This window comes from Herpailurus yagouaroundi, unplaced genomic scaffold (genome assembly GCF_014898765.1).
Source record: "Herpailurus yagouaroundi ecotype Mexico unplaced genomic scaffold, PumYag 189, whole genome shotgun sequence".
NCBI lineage: Eukaryota > Metazoa > Chordata > Mammalia > Carnivora > Felidae > Herpailurus > Herpailurus yagouaroundi.
The window spans coordinates 15,633,266-15,654,999 of NW_024412420.1; the positions used below are offsets into that span (position 1 = coordinate 15,633,266).

The 21,734-nt window shown below is 60.6% G+C and overlaps 2 protein-coding genes across 3 annotated transcripts; both read right to left on the bottom strand.

The window, feature by feature from the left end:
- Positions 1-3,870: 3,870 nt before the first annotated feature.
- On the bottom strand, positions 3,871-8,894 carry KRT17 (keratin 17). The gene is made up of 8 exons (XM_040497534.1): positions 8,395-8,894; positions 7,224-7,306; positions 6,690-6,846; positions 5,932-6,093; positions 5,387-5,512; positions 5,074-5,294; positions 4,933-4,958; positions 3,871-4,099 (listed from the first exon to the last, which is right to left on the bottom strand). Exons 1-8 carry the CDS (start codon positions 8,824-8,826, stop codon positions 4,005-4,007), a joined length of 1,302 nt encoding a protein of 433 aa, XP_040353468.1. The 5' UTR covers positions 8,827-8,894; the 3' UTR covers positions 3,871-4,004.
- Positions 8,895-10,713: 1,819 nt separating this feature from the next.
- On the bottom strand, positions 10,714-17,592 carry LOC121044992 (keratin, type I cytoskeletal 42). 2 transcript variants are annotated; one of them, XM_040497532.1, is made up of 8 exons: positions 16,895-17,592; positions 14,999-15,081; positions 14,715-14,871; positions 13,420-13,581; positions 12,710-12,835; positions 12,235-12,455; positions 11,145-11,194; positions 10,714-11,022 (listed from the first exon to the last, which is right to left on the bottom strand). In XM_040497532.1, the coding sequence occupies exons 1-8, from the start codon at positions 17,411-17,413 to the stop codon at positions 10,925-10,927; spliced, it is 1,416 nt and encodes a 471-aa protein (XP_040353466.1). In that variant the 5' UTR covers positions 17,414-17,592; the 3' UTR covers positions 10,714-10,924. The 2 variants fall into 2 exon arrangements, with proteins under 2 accessions (XP_040353466.1, XP_040353467.1); XM_040497533.1 differs by lacking the exon at positions 12,710-12,835 and having other exon boundaries at positions 12,235-12,425; positions 16,895-17,588.
- Between the last annotated feature and the right edge of the window lie 4,142 nt (positions 17,593-21,734).

Sequence of the window (21,734 nt, forward strand, 5' to 3'; positions counted from 1 at the left end):
ACTGCAGACCAAGCACCCACCGTGTGCCTGGCACCCAGGGCATGGGGGTTGGGGAAGATGATGACATAGTTTCTGACCTTGGAACCTATCATTTGGTCCCAGACAGAAGACTAAGGCCGGGTATACAGCACCGCATGGCAGGAAGCCCTGGGGTGTTTGGCCCACAGGATGCCACTGGGTAAGTGTTACCCAACGCTAAGCCTCAGCAGTAAAGGAGGGAATATCAACAGAGGCTCCCTCTGGGCCTCAGAAGATCTGAATTGGCAGAGAAAGACCAAGGGGCACATTTCCAGCGTGCCAGCGAGGCAAACCTACCCAAGGTTGCTGAGAGCCAGGAGCACTAGGTCTGTGGGCACAGAGCACAGACTCCAACCAAACTGGCATGTCTCCAGGCAGCGGGTTCCTTCCCCCACCCAGGCCTCTTCCCTCTCTCCTTCACCTACCCCGTCTCAGGTATGATGAGGTCATCTCATACCTGAGTTGGCCAGGAAATATCATTGGCCAATGCACGCCTCAACATGCAATGACTCCCCAACCCGACTGATCACCAGGATCCCCACACAGATTCCCGACCCTGCTCTGACCCACTGTATCAGCATCGCCCAGGACAAGCCTGCTCGTGGGGACGTTTTACGAGCTCATAGGGAATTCTGAAGACCAGCCAGGCTGGGAAGCAGGAGACGGCCTGGGGGAAGAAGGGAAGGAGGGGAGGCCCTCAGGGGACTAAGGGGAGAGAGGGGGCTGCTGCAGGGCCCCCAGCCCATCCATGGTGGCAGCCAGAACCACAGGCTTCAGGGCAGGGTGAAGAAAGAGAAGGTCCCCAGTGAGCTCGGACAGAGCAGCGTGCAGTCAAGCAGGCGCCAGATCTGTGCTGGGCACTCAGATAAAAAGAACAAGGCAGAAAAGCCCTCAGGGCATATTAGAGACAACCCCGCTACCGCTACCGTGTGGTCAGGCCGTGATGGGGGTGCAGGGGGCCTGCAGGGAGGGGGCAGGCTCCCTGGGAGTGAACACGTGTTTCCAGTCCAGGCTCTGGCCCCGCCACTGCTCCCAGCATCTGGATGAATCTGTGAGAGCCAGAGGGTAGGTGGTCCCCCCACTCCCCCGTGTTTCACGCCCCCCTTCCGAGGGTGGGCCCTGTCACAGCCTGTCACACTGGTCTGCACAACCAAGGGGCCCTCAGGGGACCATGTGGCTGGATCAAGCTCTGTTAACAGCCTTGGCTCTGAACTGCCCTCTGTTCTCCTCAACCTCGCCCCTACCCATACCGCATAAGGACTGAAGGAGTATTGTCAGCCCCAACACTGTGCCCTGCCCGCCACCCCTAAACCGGAGCCCTTCAGGGTCCCTCCAGGCCAGGGCCTGTGTCTCCTCCTTCCCCCGGGCCCGGTGCAGAAGAGGCACAGACAGACGCCGCGCCACAGACAGAGTGTTCCTGCCACATTGTCTCCTTGCAGAAAGCACTGCCAGTCATACTTTCGGGGCGTGGGCGTGGCAGAGGAAGAGTCACAAGGGCTGGCGACTGCTGTTCCTGGCCTGGGCCTGGACATCAGGCCCATCATGCGTGTCCATCACATGAGAGTGTGTAAGGCGGCACCGAGGGTGGTTACAGACCGGTTCGCGGACAGGGGGGTGAAGTGTTTGGTGCCGGGGTTGGGAGGGGGAGGGTGTGTGGATGAACTGTGGAGTCCCACAGCTGGGCCGCCCAATCCAGCCACAGGCACGTGTCCTCAGCACCCCGGGTTGGCTTGGGGGTGCAACAAGAAAGTCCAACCACCAAAATTCCCCAAGGGGACCACAGGTCTCAGCCCCCCATCGCTCCCTCCTGTGGTCCTACCTTCCCAGGCATGGGCTGAGCACTCCAGGAAAGGGTAGGGCTTTCCGTGTCTGGGCCCAGGACCATCCCCTAAGGACCCCCACCCCCAGCAGGCGCCACTGCCTCTCCTGGCCCAGCTCTCCACACTTGGCTTCTCTCCACTCCGGCCTCCTGAGCCACCCACCCACTCACTTTGTGGGCAGAAGCTTCTTCCCCAGCAGAGGGGCGCAGTCCAGGGCTATCTGTGGCCACCCCACCCTATGACCCCTCCTCAGTCACCCCAACAGTAGGGGTGGGCCCCCAGGATCTGCAGGGAGAGAATCTGCAGAATCTGCCTAAGAACCCGGGGCGGGGCAGGGGGTGGGGCCCCTCTTCCCAGCATGACCCCGACAAGAGCTGAGTCACTGCTCCTTGAAGCCTCAGTGTCCCTATCCACACAATGGGGCGCCTCTTCCCAGACCCTCCCTGCTTCCTGGGGCTGCCATTTAGATAAATGAGATCACCGTCCAAATGAGCCACCCTCAACCCAGGGCTGGTTCTTCTAGTTGTGGCTGGAAATGTGGCGGGGCCTGGTGGGCACAGGGCCTCCCCTGCCTCCATCTGTCATCGCTGGTCAGGCAGCTGGGAGACACCAGCCTCTGATGGAGCGGAGGCTGCACTCCCAGCCTGCTCTGGTTCCGGCTCTGCACTCCAGCCAGTGGTCCCTGCCTCGACTAGGAACTCACTGTCCTCAGCGGCCCCTGGATCAGGGCTGGAAGGACCATCAGTTGAGGCTCATCCCTGTCCTCAGCGACCACAGCCTCTGAGATCCAGAGAAGGCCTGGGAACTGTCCAAAGACGCACAGCCACCTGCTCACCTCGTAGACCATGCTCTTACCACCACCCTTCACGCTCCTCCCTGGTTTTCACTAGTCCCAAGCCTTGCACCCCGCCAGGCCTCGGGGGCTGTGGCTGCTCAGGCGCAGGCCCCACCTTCAGTGTCCGGGCACTAGGAAAGTGTTTGATGGGCCCTGGTCTGATTTTACAGCAGCAAACAGTCCCAGGCCTGTCAGCAAATTGAGGTCGGGGCGCCCTTCCTCTCATTAACCTCTTCAATCCCTTCTCATTTCCTGAAGAAAACCAGGAAGGCCTGCCCCGCCCAGTGGTTTCCAGATTTACTCAAAGGAAGACTTCCTTCCAGGTGTCGGGGCTCCTCCCCACCTGGCTCATCGCCTGCCACCAGAATGAAAGGGGCTGAAGCCCGGAGGGTCCTGGGAGTGGCTAGGGAGGGACTGCCCCCCTTCCCCAGGATGCACTTCTCCACCTTCCCCACCTCCAGGCTCCTGGGGAGGGTGGTGCTGCTCTACGCACCCCCCCCCCCCGCAATCCTGGCACTCTCCCCGGGCCCCATCCTGAGCAGCAGCTGACCATTTGAGGAAACGTCCCTGAGAGAGGACCCACCCTTTCTCCCACACCTGCCTGGGGCCCTCAGCCTTCTCTAGAAGCCTAGACTACAGTTCATATTCCTGGGGTGAGGCAGTAGGAGTACCCCAGGGGTGCCCACAACCCCTTTTGGGGGATTTCCTGAGACTCACAAAGGAACGTGGGCCCTAACCACCCCGCCTGCCTCCCCCACCTTCCTTATGCTCCTGCCTCTTCCAGGAGGATCCTGATTCCTGTCCCACCCACCCCCTGCCCCCTCTTGGAGAAGGGCATGTCCCTCTTGGAGCAATTGACTGAATGCGTCATCCTTTAGGACTCTGACTCCCACCTGACATCTCCTCAGCCATTTATGGATGAGAAAACCTACTTACAGGGCAAGAAGAGGCCACCTAAGACCTCCCCGGGTATGCTGGCCTGACCCTGGGTCTGGCACTGCCTGGACCACCCTCCCAAGGATCACTGACCCTTCGGAGATGCAAAGTGCCCCCTTAAGCCCTGCCCAGACCTACTCTTTATCCCGATCCTAGATCACCCTTGACCTCCAAGTCAACAACAGTTGGTGTCCACTTTTCCCCCAGTTCACCCATTGCTCACTAGGGCCACCTCAGTGGCTACAATCAGGATGAATTCCATATGAGTCAACAAGCTTTATTGGTCAGGCAAGGGGTTATGGAAAAGGGACTAAGCCAGGAGTTGAGGCTGGGGAATCCAGAGGCTACAGGGTCAGTGGGGGAGCCTGGGGGGCTGGCCAGGAGGAGCAGAGTTCTCAGCGGGTGGTCTGGTGGACCTGCTCGCGGGAGGAGATGACCTTGCCATCCTGGACCTCTTCCACAATGGTGCGCACCTGGCGTGTGGTCACGGCTGCAGGAGACAGACACTCCGAGGTGGGGTGGGGGCCGAGAAACCCTGGCTCAGCCCCCAGTTCCCTGAGTAGAGCTAGCTCTCCCGCCACAGCCATTTGCAGTCCCTGCCTCTTCTCACCTCTCAATATCACATCCAGACACTCGTCCCTCCTGCTCTTGCCACTCCCTGTCCCATCCCCTCCCTGTGGCAGTGCCCCTGTAGGAGTCCAGCTTCCCAGATGGGAGGTTTGATCCTGACCCACTGTGTCCTTCTGCAAGACTGGGTGCTACCCAATGGGGTCTATCTCTATTTCTCTGCAGTCTCCAGGGCATGGGCTAGGCTCCTGTCTCCTTCATCTCCAGACTGGGATCTCCAAGACAAGAACCAGGTCCGCATCACCCCCATTAGACTAGATTCCCCGGGGCCAGGATCTTATCTTTCCCATCACACTGGGATCTAGAAGGCAAGGACCATGTCCCTTTCTCCCTTCAGACTACAGATCCCACGGTCAGGACTGCTTATCTGTAAGGTTCTCAAGAACAAAGACCACGAGAGACCATGTCCCTAATCTCCCCGTCAGAGGAGAGTCTCCAGGGCTAGGACCAGTTCTGCCCCAATCAAACTAGGATCTCTAGGGTAAGGACCATCTCTCTGCCCTGCCCCCATCAGACTAGTGTCTCCCTCATCTGATTCCCTTGAGCATCAGTCCTGAGCCCTAACAGGTCCCTTTCTACACACACCCCTACTGAGGATCAGCCGTCACTCCCTGCAGGTCCTGGGACTCTCCCCAGCAATGAGCAGATGGGTTGCCTGCCCCGTGCACCCCCACCCTCAGCTACCGAGATCCTTACGTTCTTTGGGCTTGTAGTGAGTCAGGCTGGAGAAAAAAAAAAGAGAGAGAGAGAGAAAGAGGAGATTAGATTTGGGTCTGAGAGTTCCACCCCCACTCCAGACCCCCAGCCCCTGGCCCCTGGCCCCCCGCCCCCACTTACTGGGCATCCTCGCCCTCCAGCAGGCGGCGGTAGGTGGCGATCTCCTGCTCCAGCCGCGTCTTCACATCCAGCAGGATCTTGTACTCCTGGTTCTGCTGCTCCATCTCGCAGCGCAGCTGGGCCAGCTGCTCCTCCACGCTGCCGATCAGCCCCTGGATCTGGGCCAGCTGCACGCAGTAGCGGTTCTCTGTCTCAGCCAGGCTACCTTCCAGGGATGCTTTCTGCAGGAGGGCAGGAGGCTCAGGGGTCAGCAAGGGGGGTCAGTGCCCCCTCCAGGGTCCCTGGTGCACCCCAGGCCTGGCAGCTCCCCTACCATGCTGAGCTGGGACTGCAGCTCGATCTCCAAGGCCTGCATGGTGCGCCGGAGCTCGGAGATCTCGCTCTTGCCGCTCTGTACCAGCTCGCTGTTGGTGGCCACCTCGCGGTTCAGCTCCTCTGTCTGCAGACAGGACACAGGAGAGTGCAGCGTGAGCTTGGGATCCCTTCTCCAAGTCAGATGACACCCACAGCCTCCGTATGATCAGCCCAGGGCCCATGCTGTGCCCACACGGGCACCTGGGGCTCTCCCCACCCCCCATAACTCCCCTGGACACGGTCACCTTCCTGATCTCCGCTGGGCCTCTCAGCCCCCTCCCAAACCTAACTGTGGGGGCAGTGTGCCTTCTCACCAGCATCCCACTTTCCAAAGCCCAGAAACCTCCTGGCCTGTTGATGCAATGGGTGACCCTGATCCCATGGGGTCGATGTGGCTCACTGAGGATAGGGCACCCCCAAGATGCCAGGTACTGGGCATCAGTCGGGATTCAGTCCTTGCCCCCCATCCGCTGGGAGAGGCCTCCAGCCCGCAGCAGCCCCCACCTTGCTGAAGAACCAGTCCTCGGCGTCCTTGCGGTTCTTCTCCGCCATCTTCTCGTACTGGTCGCGCATCTCAGACAGGATTCGGCTCAGGTCCACGCCAGGGGCGGCGTCCATCTCCACATTGATCTCACCACCCACCTGGCCTCGCAGGGCGTTCATCTCCTGTGGGGGAGGGGGGTGTGGGTGTGGGCATGCGGACCTGTCCTGCTCTCTTACTCTCCAGACCCCTCCCAAGGAGCCCCCCTTCATTCTGCCTCTACCCCCTGCCCCTCCTGTTGACTCTTGTTCATCTGCTCTGCATGGGCTCTGCCTCCACCATCAGACTGGAGGTTCCCTAAGGACAGGTTCTATGCCCCCCCCCATTAGACTCTCCAAAGGGCTCTCCAAAAATAAAATCTAATTCTTAGGCCAGTACACCTAAGACATCCCCTTGAATTCCCAAACTTCCACATAGGGTCCAGGTTCAAGGGTTTGGGCTAGAACAAGGAGACCTCCTCACTAACCCCTTGTCCTCTTGAGGGAGGCCAGGATGGGGAGAAGGGGCCTCTGCGGACCCTGGGAGGGTCCCCAGATTCAGGGAAACAAGGTGGTACATGGAAGGGACTAGGGGTCAGGGCTCCACAAACAGGGCTGCCCCATAAGGTGACCAGCCCTGGAGCACCTGCTCTGTGCTCTTCCCTCGGTCCCGGCCCTGGCACAGCCCCAGAACCCTGCCACCCCCTCCGCAGCCTTTTTGACCTGCTGCCCCACCACCTCACCTCCTCGTGGTTCTTCCGCAGGTAGGCCAGCTCCTCCTTGAGGTTTTCGATCTGCATCTCCAGGTCGGCCCTGGCCAGGGTCAGCTCGTCCAACACCCTGCGCAGGCCATTGGTGTCGGCCTCCACACTCACCCGCAGGGCCTGCTCCGTCTCAAACCTGCAAAAGGAAACAGAGACTTAGTCTCCATGCTTGGACCCGCAGGCCCAGGTCCTGGCCAGCATCCGGCCTCTGCTGGTGAGGCACCATGGAGGTGGGGGTGTGGAGCGGAAGCAGAATGCCGCCTCCGGGCCCTGGGACCCTGCGAGGCCAAGCCCCACCCCCACCGGGCTTCTAGCTTCTCTCTTCTCTGCCTCCTGCCTCGCCTCCCTCTCTCTGCCTAAGCCCAGCGGCCTTCAGAATTTGCTGCATTTGCCACATCCATGACTAAGCAGTGGACTCCCCCACCCCAGCTGCTGGCCCTTGCCATAGCAACTGCAGTCCTGGGGTGGGGAGGGGGGGACCCGGTTCCTCCCAGCCCCCTGGCCAGGGCTCACTTGGTGCGGAAGTCATCAGCTGCCAGGCGGGCGTTGTCAATCTGCAGCAGGATGTTGGCATTGTCCACGGTGGCCGTGAGGATCTGGGGACATGGGAAAGTGGTAAGGCCGTCAGTAGGGAGTAGCTCAGCCCAGACCAGGGTTTTGAGATGGATCTTCCTGCCTGGAGGCCAGGATGTGGCTGTCTTCAGGAAGGCTCTCTTCCTGCCCAGCCGCTCACCTTTACCAGGCAGTAATTGTTGGCAGAGGAGGGGCCGGCAGGGGTCTGAGGCACTGAAGCTTGCCTCCTCTCCCCACCCCCAGACCTGCCTCCTCCCACAAGGACCCCCATGCCAGGCTCCCTTCAACCAGAGCAGGCAGCCAGCTGGGAGTGCCCAGCTGGGAAGAGAGGAATGGGAGAGATCCCCTGGGGCAGAAGTTGTCCCAGAATCCCAGACAGAGCAACAGATGTGAACAACCCCCTCATTTTACAATTGAGGAGATGGTGCCCCTGAGAGGCTCCCCCAAAAGGCCCTTACAAGAGCCCTCACCAATGAGTAGTTCCAAATCAGAAGTCATGACCCCTGTTGGGCCCAAACCCCAGACTCCAGCAGGCAGCTCTGCCCTTGGAGGTCTGCTGAACCCCATTCTTGAGGGGACAGTGGGAGGGATGGGGAAACCAGAAAAATCCCCAAATAAGACACACAGAGGCCTTCCTGAGGTCCCGCCCCCTGTCTCCACCTCCCCCTCCCAGCAGGTGCCGTCTTGAACTCACTAGATCCCTCACCCCACCATCACCCAAAATCCCCCTCTTGCTTCAAGAAGAGAGATGCCCACGTATCTGGCAGCCCATGGGCCCAGCCTCTACGCGCATCCACTCATCTTATCCTCCAATGACATGAGGTGGCGGCAACAAGCTCTGTGATGAGGAAACTGAGGCTCAGAGGAGCTCCATGAGGCTCACTTGTCCCTGGCCCAGACTGCTGCCCCCCCCCCCCCGTAAAGGGGAATGTGGGCCACACAGTGGCTCCAAGGTGGGTTCCCAGAGGCCAACCCAGAGCCAAGCTGTCCTCGGCTCCCTGAGAGCCCGTGGCAGCCCCCTAGGCTGACTCCAGGCCATGGTCAAGGATACCAGACAGGGGGGAGGAGAGGCTATGCCCCCCAAATGTTCTGTCCCACCAGCAGGCCCTACCTTGTTCTTCAGGTCCTCGATGGTCTGGTAGTAGTGGCTGTAGTCACGGGCGGGCCCCGGGGCCTGCTTCTGGTACCAGTCCCGGATCTTCACCTCCAGCTCAGTGTTGGCCTCCTCCAGGGCGCGCACCTTGTCCAGGTAGGAGGCCAGCCGGTCGTTGAGGTTCTGCATGGTGGCCTTCTCCCCACCTGCCAGCAGCCCGTCCACGGCCCCAAAGCTGCCGCCGTAACCACTGCCAGAGCCAAAGCTGTAGCAGCTCGAATAGCTGCTGCCCCCGAGGGCACTGCCCAGGCCCCCCGCAGACCCCAGCCTGCAGGAGCCAGGGCCCAGGCTGCCAGACAGCCGGCAGGAGGTGCGGGACGAGCTGCCCCCCAGGCCAGAGGAGCCCTTGATGGAGCTGGAGGAGGTGAACTGGCGGATGGTGGTGGTCATGGTGGCAGCGGCGGGTGGCAGGCAGGCACAGAGCAAGAGGGCGAGAGAGGAGAGAGGTCCGAGGTGCGTGTGGCTGCCGGGACTCGCCCGCCGCCTTTATAGATCGACAAGTGGGCGTAGCGATTACAACAGGCTCGCTCCTCTGTTTCCATTCTCCTGGGCTTTCATCACTGCTGGCTGCCTGCCAGCTCCCAGGTGGCTGCCGGCCCCCTCCCCTCCCACCATCGGGGCTTTGCCTCATTTCCCCGAACCCCCGTGCTGGGTGTCTGCGCGAGTGCATGTCTCTGGTCTCAGGCCTGTCACCTGTGATTCAGGCAGGCCCTCCAGCTATGCTTTCCCATGACCTAATACGGAGAAGAGGAGAAGCAGGACGTCACCGTCACCGGGCCCTCCCAGGCAGCTGCCACCCCAGCCCAGCCCACCGGGCCCCCGTGTCTGGCAGGGAAACCGGTCAGGGAACCAGGCAGACCCCAGCCTATGGCCGGTCTCCTTCACCACATGCCACACCACAGTCTTGGCCCGGGGCTGGGTGCTGGGGAGAGGGTGAGGACTGAGACCCTGTCCCACCTTGGACACTGGACTTAAGCCCACTAGGCTCACCACACAACACAGCGACTCTCAGGTTACCACCCCATTTTACAGATAAGGAAACTTCGAGAGGGATAGTGTCCCGCTGGCCCATCTGACCGCAGAACCGGGCTGGCAGGGCTCCTGCTTCCTTCATCCCCAGCGTGCCACAGAGCCCAACACTTCCCACAGCCCCCGACACGCTGCCCCCGCCCTCTGAAGAGCCCTGGCACCAGCTCCAGGAGCTGTGATTCCATCTGGCCACACTGCCCCTATCCCTGGAAACCCCAGGGACCCAGCCTGCCCCTCTAACCTTTCCCCACCTCCCTCCTGGGCCAGGGTGGGCAAGGAAGAGCTTAAGTAGAGAGCTTAAGTGGCGAGCCGGGGGTGGGGGGGTGGGGGGAGACCATCCCTGTGAAAGGACGGCCGTGCCCCTGGCCACTCTCCTTATCCCCCCTGTACCCAAAGAGGCCTCAGGGTGAGGTGAGGGGCAGCCACCTCAAGTGCCGGCCAGATGGAAATATAAAGGACACTGCCTAAGGGTCTTCCTGAGAACCCCCAGCGAGTCCTTCCCACCCCGAAGCCTCCCCCAAAAGCCCACCCCAGTCCTCTCATGGGGCCCCCACCCGCCCTGCCCACCGCCCTCAGCCCAGCCCTGGATCCCGGGGTCCCGGCAGGCTCGCTGAATGGAATGTGGCCGTGTCCCAGATTGCTGATGGCTTCCACTTCCCAGGCAGGCCCAGACATCCCCTCCTAGCAGCTGAGAGAGATTCCCCAACAGCCCGGCAGCTGCCAAGCCACCAGAGCGAGCAAACAGGACGCCCCCCACGCTCACACACACAGCAGCCACCCCGCCCCACAGACTCCCCGAGCTGGGCCAAGCTGGTTTCCTGGGCTGGCCGTGCCACCGCCACCCCCTCTCGCCCATCAACACCTTGGACCGTGCCTTTAGAAAGCCCCCCCTGCCCAGCCCTTCTCCCCCTGATCTTGAACCCAGACCTGCCCCAGGCTGAGGCAGGGAGTTCTCTAGAAGGGGTGTGGTTCCCCAGGAAGTCTATGGGGCCCTCCCGCGGACCAGCCCATGGGGACCCACGGGCTGATTCTTAGAAACTTTCCCATCTCGATGTGCTCCCCCATCCCTTTGCCCTCAGTCTCCTGCCTTCTTCCCTCTGGCCTCCCGGGAGCCCCCCAGGCCTGGATGAGGCGGACAGAACAGGTTTGCAGGTGACAAGTGTCACCCAAGCCCTCAAACTGTCCTCCTCCCCCGTCCCTCAGCACACACCGCCCCAAGCCAATGACTGGACCAGATCACACGAGGCATTGAACTTCAGGCAAAGCTTTAATAGCAGACACTGGGGCAATTCTAGGAGGACCCTCGGTGAGGGGCTGCAGGAAACAGATACAGAAAGGCAACAGCTCTTGGCTGGTGGCCCAGATGGGCACTCAGGGTGCGGCACTAGCATGCTGGGAGCCCAAGGCGATGGCTCCCCCGTGACCCTCGAGGCTGGGCTGTCACAGGTGGAAAGGGGCCTCAGTGTGTGGAGCGGTGGACCTGCTCGCGGGAGGAGACCACCTTGCCATCCTGGACTTCCTCCATAATGGTGCGCACCTGGCGGGTGGTCACTGTGGCTGCAGGCGGTGGAGGAGGGGGCACAGGAAATCTCAGGCCCGAGCCCCTTCCCCAGTCTCCCGCACAGACGGGTCCCCGGCCTCTCCCCACTCCCTTCGGGCCAGACAGGGCAGGCTCTTACCTTCCCGGGTGGGCTGTGAGATCAGGGAAGAGGAGTACTGGGTGGCCAGGCTGCAGGGAGGGAGAGGGAGACCTGTCAGTGCAGGGGTGCGGGCCAGGAGCCCGGCCCCGTGGAGAAGGAGCGGCTGGGGAGGACTAGGGTGAGGGGAGAGAGGTCCCAGCAAACCAGAGAGAAATCACAGCTGAGAATACCACAAGGGTCAAAGGGCATTGGCCCCGTGGGCAGGACTAAGGAAAGGGGACACCCCCACAGGAGGCCCAGAGGCACTTTGTGGCTAACCAGGGATTTACAAGGAGAAGCTGAGCAAGTGGTTTTTCCATATCCCAAAGGGCCCAACAAACAGACTCTCTTAAAGCGGGAGAGAGAGTGGTTAGACTATAGGTGCGCTTTGCCATCGTCAGGGAGCAAAAAGCTGGAATGTGTGACTTAGCATGGAGATCCCAGGACATTCTCAGCCCCTTTACACTGGGGCCCGGATGTACCCTCCCAGCTCCAAGCCAGATCACCACCCACCCGGCTCCTTATCCCATCCCGGGTAATGGCATCACCAGCCAGTCATCAGAACCAGAGACCCAGGGTCATCGTCCTCCGCTCCTTCGTGGGCTCACTCAACACGTGTTGCGTCCCGCCAGGGAGCCACGCTCGCCCCCACGTCCAGGCATCTAGCCCTGCTGTTTTTAACTACAACACATCCTCTCCACACACCACCTGCCTCTCCCTGCCCTCCACCCCCGCCTTACAGCAGGGCTTCTCTGGCCCGACTCCCTGCTCCTGCCTCCTGACAGGTCTCCCTGCCCCCACCAGGGCCCTTCTGATGCATTTCTCCCTATGCAGCCAGAGCGAACGTTCTAAGACATCTCGATGATAGTACCACTCCTCTGTGCAAAATCCCTCCGTGGCTCCCCGTTTCCCACACCGTCTAGTCCAGACGCTTTCATTCGGCCTTCAATGCTCCTCACAGCGGGACCCCTGCCAGTATCTGCCAGTGTCACCTCCTGCAGACCTCTGCACCTCCCCAGCACAAACGTCCCTGCCTGGATGCAGCCGCCCCCCGACCGACCCAAGCGTGTGCCCCAGTGCCCCCACTCACTGGGCGTCCTCGCCCTCCAGCAGGTGGCGGTAGGTGGCGATCTCTTGCTCCAGCCGTGTCTTCACGTCCAGCAGTACCTGGTACTCGTTGTTCTGGCGCTCCATGTCACAGCGGAGCTCACAGAGCTGCTGCTCGATGTTGCTGATGAGCCCCTGCAACTGGGCCAGCTGGGCCCCGTAGCGGGCCTCGGTCTCCGCCAGGCTGCCCTCCAGCGATGCTTTCTGTGGGCCAAAGCACGGGTGGCTGGGTGAGACCCAGCTGGGACCCTTCTCCAGGGCGCAGCACCCAGAAGGGGGACGCATCCGCGTGGGTTTGCGGGTGCCGCCAGCACCATGGGGCAGTAACAGAGGCAGAGAGGGACCCATGTGAAGTGACAGGCTGGGTGGGGATTTCGGGTCCTCCGAATGGAAGTCTAGGAGGCTGGGCCCACCCTGGGGTGACAGGTACAGGCCAGGGAGGGGGTCGGAGGCCCTACCATGCTGAGCTGGGACTGCAGCTCAATCTCCAGATTCTGCACGGAGCGGCGGAGCTCTGTGATCTCCGTCCTGCTGCTCTGCAGGGCCTCGGTGTTGGTGGCCACCTCACGGTTCAGCTCCTCCGTCTGGAAGGTTGGGGGGGTGGTGCACAGGGGCTTGAGAAGGCTTGCAGAGGTGGGGCAGAGGACAGGGTCCACCTCCGAGCCCTGACCTCCCCGACCTGCTCCCCCAGCCCCTCCCTGGCTCTGGGGGCTGCAAACACACCCACACACAGACACCCTCTGTGCCCACCCTGGGACTCAGTGGACGCACCGTGCTTTGCATTCAATAGTCCTACTGAGCACTGCGCAAAAACAGCTTTTACTCTCTTTGTGCCTGTTACTGTCCTGGGTACTGTAGCTGCTAGGTGTGTGTTTACTAAGGGCATGAGGTATTCATCCAAACACACGCATACCTACAAATATGCTGGGGGAAGCCCCAGACAGGGATGACGGGCCCTGGATCCGTTCCCCGGGCCGCAGCATGGCTTGTGTGAGCCTGAGGCCCCTCTGAGCCCCACAATCTGCATCTGGACATGAGCAGTGGGTCCAACTGGTTTCCAAAGGTCCTTCCAGCTGGGACAGCTGTGATCTACAAGTTTTCCAGCCTGTTCTCAGGACCCAGCACACGTATGGAGCAAGTTCACACTTGCTCACGCACGGCCACCCACCTTGCTGAAGAACCAGTCCTCAGCGTCCTTGCGGTTCTTCTCCGCCATCTTCTCGTACTGGTCGCGCATCTCGTTCAGGATGCGGCTCAGGTCCACGCCGGGGGCGGCGTCCATCTCCACGCTGACGTCCCCGCCCACCTGGCCTCTCAGAGCGTTCATTTCCTGGGCAAGAGCAGAACAGGAGCTCACCAGGGCCATCCCAGGGAGAGACCCTGGGGCCGGGCCTCTCTCCCTCAGGGAGATGGGTACCAATGACCGACAGACACAGACAGACAGCCCAACGGCTCCTCCCCTTGAAGATGGTGGTGGATGTGATCCTGTCTTGAACATGCAGGGCTGTGAATATGGACCATCTCCCCCAACTCTCACTCAGAGATGGACTTTGCCCAGTTCCAATGTGTGTGGGGCGAGGAGAGATGGTAACTCCCCAGCCCATCAGGGGATGAGCCGGGACAGCCTCACTCACCTCCCTGACCACCCACCTCGTCCCCTGCCCCCAACCGCACAGGGGAAGCAGTCCCGGGCTGGCATCTGCAGAACAAGAACTTGCTAGGAGATGTTAATCTGCTGGGGCGGGGACGCAATCTGTATGACCAGCCTCAAAGCCAAGTGGAGACGCTTTCTGGGCTCCTGCTTCTCCAAGATTAGACTCCCCTAGCGTGGGCCAGCCCAGAGGTTGGCCCAGAAGGAAGCCGGAGGCTCATTAGTCCCCCTACAGGGTCTGGGATCCTGACCCTTGGGCTGAGCCTTAGGGTCTGTAGGACTCCAAGACTCTCTGAAAAAGGGAGGTGGGAGAAGGTGGCAAAGCGGTGGCGTCAGACGTGGGTGTGGCTATGGGTCAGAAAGACCTGTGCTGCTCTGGATAAATCCCTTCACCTCTCTGAGCCTCAGTCTCTTCACTGGTGAGGGAAGGAAAGAGCACCCTTCTCCCAGGGCCACTGTCAGTATCAGCTGAGATAATTGCCATGAATCACTTGTAATGTGCTGAGCAGATTTTGGTTGTTGTTATGACTATCACTATTACAATTAATTAGAGTAATTAGCATGCGTGTTCTTAGACTGATTTGCTCATCAGATAGTTAACTGCCACCATTCAATAGGTCGTGCCTTGAGGGACAAGGGAAGTATCTTTGGGGGGAGAGGGTCCTCCAGGCCTCGTGCAGGGCCCCCTGAGGGTCTCCCAGGTTCAGGGCCAGAACTAGACTGAGAGCATGGCCTTGGCCCAGGAAGATTTGGGAGCCCCAGCCTTGCTTGTTCCCAGGTGAGTTTCTCCTACACTTCCAGGACAGCCTCACCTCCTCGTGGTTCTTCTTCAGGAAGGCCAGCTCCTCTTTGAGATTCTCGATCTGCATCTCCAGGTCGGCCCTGGCCAGGGTCAGCTCATCCAGCACCCTGCGCAGGCCATTGGTGTCGGCCTCCACGGTCATCCGCAGGTTCAGCTCAGTCTCGTACCTGGAAAGGGTGGAGGCATGAGCCAAGGAGCGCCCCAGGACACCCCCTTGTACGCACAGAGAGCTCTGGTGTGCAGAGCCGGGCCCAACACCCGCCCCCGGGGACAGCCCTGGAGGCGCAGGCTCACTTGTTGCGGAAGTCATCAGCTGCCAGACGGGCGTTGTCGATCTGCAGCACCAAGCTGGCATTGTCGATGGTGGCCGCCAGGATCTGGGAGGCACAGTGGGCTGGGTGAGCAAGCACCCTGGGAAGGCCCCGCAACACCCTTCTTGCAGCCCTTTTGGAGAGTGGACCAGATAGAGGAGATGAGGGCCCCGCAATCTCCCCCTCGGGGCACCCTGCGAGAGGGCCCACAGAGTGGTGGGGGCGCAGTGCCCAGGCACAGGTAACCATGAGGTCAGGAGAGACCCATAATATTCCCGTGGACCTCACTCTCTCTTCCCCAACTGAGATCACCTCTAGGCTCGGTTGCCCCCTCCTCCAGGAAGCCCTCCTCCACACACCCCATGTGTGTCCCTCCTTCCGGTCACACCTCCACCCTGCCCATCTCCTTCACAACACTTCTCCCAACTGTGATTTTCTCCACAACTTTTTTGGTCATTTCCTCCACTGGACTCAGCTCCAGGGGGACAAGGCCATATCTGTATCACTCTCTTCGGAATCCCTAGCCCTGGGCAAAGTACCTGGCCCAGAGTCAGCCCCCAAGAAACATTGGTTTAATTAGGCAATTAATTAATTAATTAATTAACTAACAAGATTATGACCAGCCCCACCTCAAACCTAAAGCAAAGTTCTCTCTTCCCCCAGGGTCACCTGAGTGGTTGAAATGAGAGCAGGGAAGGGGCTCTGGAGGGGGCAGAAGGTCAGTTATTATTACTGCTGCTGTCACTGTTATCGTCAGAAAAGCTGAGAGGCTGTACTCCAGAGCCACGTGGGCGGAAGGAGAGGGAGGCCCCTAAATGCTGCCCAGAGGGAGGAGAGAGGAGGTCTTAGTGGAGGTGGCAGAGGAGCTGGGAAGAATCTGGAAGCTTTTAAGGCTGAGGGCTGATGTGCAGAAGGTGTAAGAGGAAGCAGCCTCAGCAGCCAAAAAGTAGCTCCAATGGCCTCGTTCTGGGCCTCGGAGTCCCCTTCGGGGCCCTGTGAAGTCTCGGGGCCCTGGGTCTCCATTTCCAGAGTGAGCCCAAGGGCCAATTTGTTACCCATCCTTGGCCTCAGTGGCCTACAGACCCGTCTCCTACCCACCTCCCTGCTCAGGAGGCTGATTGGGCCTAGCAAGGGGCCCTTGTGAAAACCCCCAAGGGGCGCAGTGACTCAGAGGGGCGGAGGCCTGATGCTCAGGCACAGGGGGGTTGTGGTGAGGAGCTGGCTGACCCCGAAGCTTGGAACGCTGACTCACCAGGGCTCCCCTGGGTTCCCTGCTGCTCAGACCAAGGCCCATATCTGATCTGGCACTCCCAGTCGTTCTGCTTCCAGGGGGCAATTGCAGGAATTCCCTTCCTGGCCGAGGTCCCAGGAAGGAGCAGAGAAAGCCCCTCACAGGGCAGCACCAGACCTGGCTCCCTACCAGGAAAGAGCAGGCCCCAGCCTGGCCTCCCCTAAACATCCCGGCATTTCTTTTAGCTCTCACCTGCCTCGGGGTGGCGCGGGCTGCAGCACCAAAGGACCCTCCGGGGCGGGTCTCGTGCAGAAGACCCAGGCACCCCGTTCACAGAATGCCAAGGCCGTGCTCTTAGAGGTCATGAGCATGTGGGTATGTGTTGTGTTCTCCTTCAGACTCACTTAATCCCTTCCCTTGGGAGCTTCCAGTCTGAGCAGGAAGACATAGCTCCTTCCCTCAGGGACCCCCAGAGTGACTTTCCATGGTCATGCCAGTGAGAAAGTGAATGAAGGAAGGAACCAATGAATGATGGAGACCCAGGGAAGAGAAGAAATGTTGGAAAAGGTCCAAAGTTGGGAGGGAGGGAGTCAGAAGCAGGTAGTAAGGACACAAGGCAGAGGGCAGGGAGCTGGCTGGCCCACACACCTTGTTCCTCAGGTCCTCGATGGTCTTGAAGTAGGGGCTGTAGTCGCGGGCGGGCCCCGGCCCCTGCTTCTGGTACCAGTCCCGGATCTTCACCTCCAGGTCGGCGTTGGCCTCCTCCAGGGCACGCACCTTGTCCAGGTAGGAGGCCAGCCGGTCGTTGAGGTTCTGCATGGTCTCCTTCTCGCTGCCCCCCAGCAGGGCGTCCGCGGCACCAAAGCCGGAGCCGAAGCCCGCGCCGAAGCTGGAGCCGAAGCCCGCGCCGAAGCCGGAGCCGGAGCCGAAGCCCCCGCCCAGGCTGCAGGTGTAGCCCCCGCCGTAGCCGCCCCCCAAGCCCGCCGAGAAGCGGGATGAGGTGACCGACATGTTGCCACAGCTGCCGGCTCCCAGGAGGCTGGGGGCCCGGCAGGCACCCCCCACACGAACCGAGGACACCCGAGAGAACCCCCCACCCGGCACACACAGGCCCTTGACGGAGCCGGAGGTTGAGAACTGGCGGATGCTGGTGGTGGTGGCAGCCATGGTGTCCACAAGTCAGGAGCAGGGTCTGGTCTGGACAGAGACCCCAGGCAGCTCTTTATAGCCAGGCTAAAACGGGGCTGGGCCCCCGGCCCTTGAAGTCAGAGCCAAAACCCCAGCCATGTAATTTATTTCCGTACCGGCCGCCCAGGGCCTGGGGCTCAGGCTGGACATGCCGAGTGCATCCCCCGGGCCCCATCCCCTGCCAGCGCCTGGCCTGGACAGGTGGCCTCTCAGCAGCCCATTGTCTGTTGGGAAACAAAGGTGGCGTTGGAGCCGCAGCCCCGGGGTAGGGTGAACCTCCATTCTCGGCCACAATTAGGCAGCTGAGCTCATCCTTGGGGGCAGTCCGGAGAACCCAGCCCTGGGAGCCAGACAGGGCCTAGAACAAGGCTCCACAAGCCTGGAGCACGGAGGCTGGTCTGGCCCCCCAACCAGCATTCCTGAGCCCCAGGGAGAGGGTGGAAAGATTTGGGATGACACCCTCTCCTAGGTACAATGTGGCCCTGAGAGAGCACACGCACCGCCCCCCCGCCTCCGCCCCCAGACCGAAGGAGAGAATCAGCCTCTACTTGAGGGATTCCCCCAGCTGATCAATCCACGTCTGCGGGAGGGGACACAGCCCCTGGCCTGGGGGATCGGGATCTGAGGGGAATAGACACTGCCGTTGGCCTGAGGAAGCTTTGGATCCAAGACTCACAGGAAGTCAATTCACAAGCCTGTTCCCTCCTTTGTAAAATGGGGGTCATTCCTGCCTCCCATGGTCTTTGAGGGAATCTGGAGAGGTGGTGGCATCAGTGAAGCTGGGGGTGGACTCAGGAGTTTGAGAGCAGAGGGAGAAAAACGAAGCAGAGAGTTAGGGTGACCGCTCCCGCTCATCCCCCCAGGAGCAAAGGAAGGCCACTCTGGAAGGGCTCCCTGGAGGAGGCGAAGCCAGATCTGTCTGTGCAGCTGGGCGTGTCCGCTAGCACTGCAGCCAGGGGAGGGCCACCCCTGCGAGGGAGCAGAGCTGTCCCACTTCCTGGCAGCTGGCACCCGCCCGCTGCCCAACAAGAGATTACAGCCTAATCTCCTCGGCGCTAATGATTTAGGCACTGCCAGGACACTGGCGTCTACACCGGGCCTGTCTGAATGGGGAGCTTCCGGGGGTGGCCAGGGCCTGAGGGATGGGCAGGTGAGGGCGAACCTGGCTCCCATGCGGGTGGCCCGGGCTCTCAGCCCACACACGGGGACACAGAGGGAGTCAGGTTTTCCATGCAGGCCTCGGCAACGGGGCTGAGGCAGGCTGCTAGAAGGACTTCCTGCTTAGAAAGTGGGTGGCCTCCAGGCGGCGATGTCTCCTTGCTTGGGAAGTGGGGACAGCACAAGCTATCTGGGAGAGGAGGGATGAACCCCAGCCTAACCCTGCTCCAGCCCTGCCTGTGAAGTCCAGGGGTGCCCACGGCTGCTGGAGGAGGATGGAGAGGGGGCTCAAAATCAAGGCGGGGGAGCAAGGTCAGACCTCCAGGGTTCTCTCACAAGGTTAGACATCAGGGAGGACTTCCTGGCAATCCAGGATGGTCTCTGGGAAGGACCTGGGGTCACCTGAGTGGGCCAGAGACAGGCCCTATCCCAGCCGATCACCCTGTCACAGAATGACATGCAGTGAGACCCTCCCCATCCCTGCTGGAGCCACCCTCCCAAGAACACCCCCTCCCCCAGGAGCTAAGTGCCTTCCTCCCTCCAAGCAGCCTCGCTGGGTTGTCTGCCTTCCACACTGAATCTGGAGCATGGCCAGGGGCCCTTCAGTGCCTCTCCCTAAAGCCCACAGCCCAGCCTTCACCCTACCTCCAAAGCTCCCAGACCCTAGTCTTGAGGTCCAGCTTCAGGGGGCAGAGAGTTTATTAACCTTCCTCCCTCCCTCCAAAATCACCAAGGCCTCATCTACCATCACCACCATTTGACCCCCCTCAAGCTCCCTCAGCCCTGACATCAGACCACATGCCAAGGTCTGGGCTTGCTTCCCCACACTGGTGATTCCCAGGCCTTCTGTCTCTGCTCTTTGGAGACTCTACTGTCTGTGGATCCCCCTAAGGCACCCCAACCCAGAAAGGATTCACATGCTGAGGGATGGGCCCAGCCAGCCCCTATCCCTGAGTGAAAGGGCACAGTTAGACCCCAGGAAGCTTCCCCGGCCCTCTGGAATGCATGACTATCCCTGGCCTAAGAAGACCTGGACATTCCACCCACACAGCTCAGGGACAGCCCTCGCCACATCTTCCCAGCAGTGCTATGAGGAAACTGAGGCACATGGCACTTGAGTGGCCAACACGCAGGTGGGGCGGGGCAGGGGGGCCCGGCATTAGCAGCAGAGCCGGGCCTGGGGCCAGGGCCGTGGCAGCTCCCACTCTCCCTGCCGGTTGGGGAAGGAAGGTCTGACAGGAGCCAGCCGGAGGGCTGCACAGAGGTCCTCTCGGCCGTGACTCCTCCTGCCCGGGCCTGTCCTCCACCCCCGGCAGGGAGAGGCCCCTGGCAGCCGAACGGGCAGCACCAGACCCGCAGCCCCCGCAGTCGTCAGCAGCTTGGCCCACATGGAAGATGAGAAGAAAAGGAGGAAGGGATCCAGCCCCAGAGGCTTCTGGGAGTCAAGCACAGTGGGAGAGGGGACCCGTGGACCCAGGGAATGACTGGGACAACTCCCCTCGTCCCCCACTGCCTTCACGCCAGCCCTAGGCTTGACTAACCCCACAGGCCCAGGGCCTCCTCTCCAGGGGTTGCTGAAAAGCCAGCAGGCTCAAGGGAGTAGAGACAGGCCTCGCCTCGGATCTGAGTGGGACCAGTGTGTGGGGAGAGGGTCCCTGAAACCACACCCACCCCTCTGATGTTGCTGGAAGGCTCAGAATGGAGAGTAACCTGGGGGCCCGGTATACAGTTGATGTTCAATAAACACATATTAATAGGGAGCGCGGGCTGACTCAGACGAGCATGTGACTCTGATCTTTGGGTCATGAGTTCAAGCCCCATGTTGGGTGTAGAGATTCCTTAAATATATAAACTTAAAAAATAATGGGTGTGTATTAATACTGATAAAGGTCACGCCACATCTGCCCGGCTTCTTGGTTCCTCTAGGCTCCCAGCATTAACTGTCACCCCCAAGGACAGTGCCTGCACTTCACCCCCACCCAGAACCCAGAGCCCAGCTAGTACACAGCAGATGCTTTCTTTTTTTTTTTTTAATTTTTTTTAATGTTTATTTTTGAGAGAGATAGAGACACACAGTGCGAGTGGAGGAGGGGCAGAGAGAGAGGGAGACACAGAATCCGAAGCAGGCTCCAGGCTCCCAGCTGTCAGCACAGAGCCCGACGCGGGGCTCAAACCCACGAACTATGAGATCGTGACCTGAGCCGAAGTCGGACGCTTAACCGACTGAGCCACTCAGGTGCCCCACACAGCAGATGCTTTCAAGTGCTTATTGAATCACTAGGGACATGGAGCCTGGGCCATGACTGGGGTGGAGACAGGGACCCAAATAGGAGACACACGATCACCTACCCTCTCCACCAAGGAAAAAGGTCCATATCAGGTGAGGTCGAGGAAGTGAGAGGTCCAGGATTCCAGGGTAGGGGGGTGATGCACCCAGCTGGGACCTTGGCTTGGCTGATGAAGAGAGGACCCCATATGCTTCAGGAATCCCAAAGACCTTCCTTCCGCCTGTGACACCTGCCACTGGGGTACCTGTCTGCCCCTTTCCATATCCTACAGACACTGAGGCTTTATCACCTCTCCTCTGGGGGACCTTTGTCTGCAACGGGATAGGCAGAGCCACCAAGCAGCTCACAGGTCCCCCGCCTGGCCAGCCTGTCCTCAGAAGTGCACCTGCACCTAGCCACACCTGCCCTCAGCTGGAACCCTCCTCTTCCTCTATTGTTTCCTCAGCCTCTGTCCTGAGGCCCAAGGCCCCAGGACCACCCCCGCCCAGATCCACCCACTGAGGACTTTTGTCCAGCTCCAAAGAGAGCCCCACCCTCCACTCCCAGGACTGTGGGACATGCAGAACATTCTTGGGGCTCCCGAGAGTCTCCTCCCAGTTAGGAGAGTTCAGAGGTGGGTGTCCCTCAATGCCCCCTTACACACCAGGAGTCTCTGGGTGCATTCTTGTCTCCCCCGGGACAAGCAGACTCAGCCACCTCCCTCTGACTGGTTTCCAGGAACCATCAGCCTGGAATGGACCCAACACATGAGATACAGCACCCAGAACACCTCACCCTTTCAGGCAGAGCCACCTCGGCTGCCGAGGGCTCCTCCCCTAAAAGGACCCAGAGGTCCGAGTGCCCCCAGTGAGACC

Coding starts and splice junctions, on each gene's coding strand:
- LOC121044992 (XM_040497532.1), bottom strand. CDS start 17,413: ATGGCTGCCACCACCACCAGCATCCGCCAGTTCTCAACCTCCGGCTCC. Junction 12,456..12,709: donor TGCAGTCCCAGCTCAGCATG/GTAGGGCCTCCG, acceptor TTTGGCCCACAG/AAAGCATCGCTGGAGGGCAG. Junction 11,023..11,144: donor CTCACAGCCCACCCGGGAAG/GTAAGAGCCTGC, acceptor CACCGCCTGCAG/CCACAGTGACCACCCGCCAG.
- KRT17 (XM_040497534.1), bottom strand. CDS start 8,826: ATGACCACCACCATCCGCCAGTTCACCTCCTCCAGCTCCATCAAGGGC. Junction 6,094..6,689: donor TGCGGAAGAACCACGAGGAG/GTGAGGTGGTGG, acceptor CCTCCCCCACAG/GAGATGAACGCCCTGCGAGG. Junction 5,513..5,931: donor AGGACTGGTTCTTCAGCAAG/GTGGGGGCTGCT, acceptor TCCTGTCTGCAG/ACAGAGGAGCTGAACCGCGA.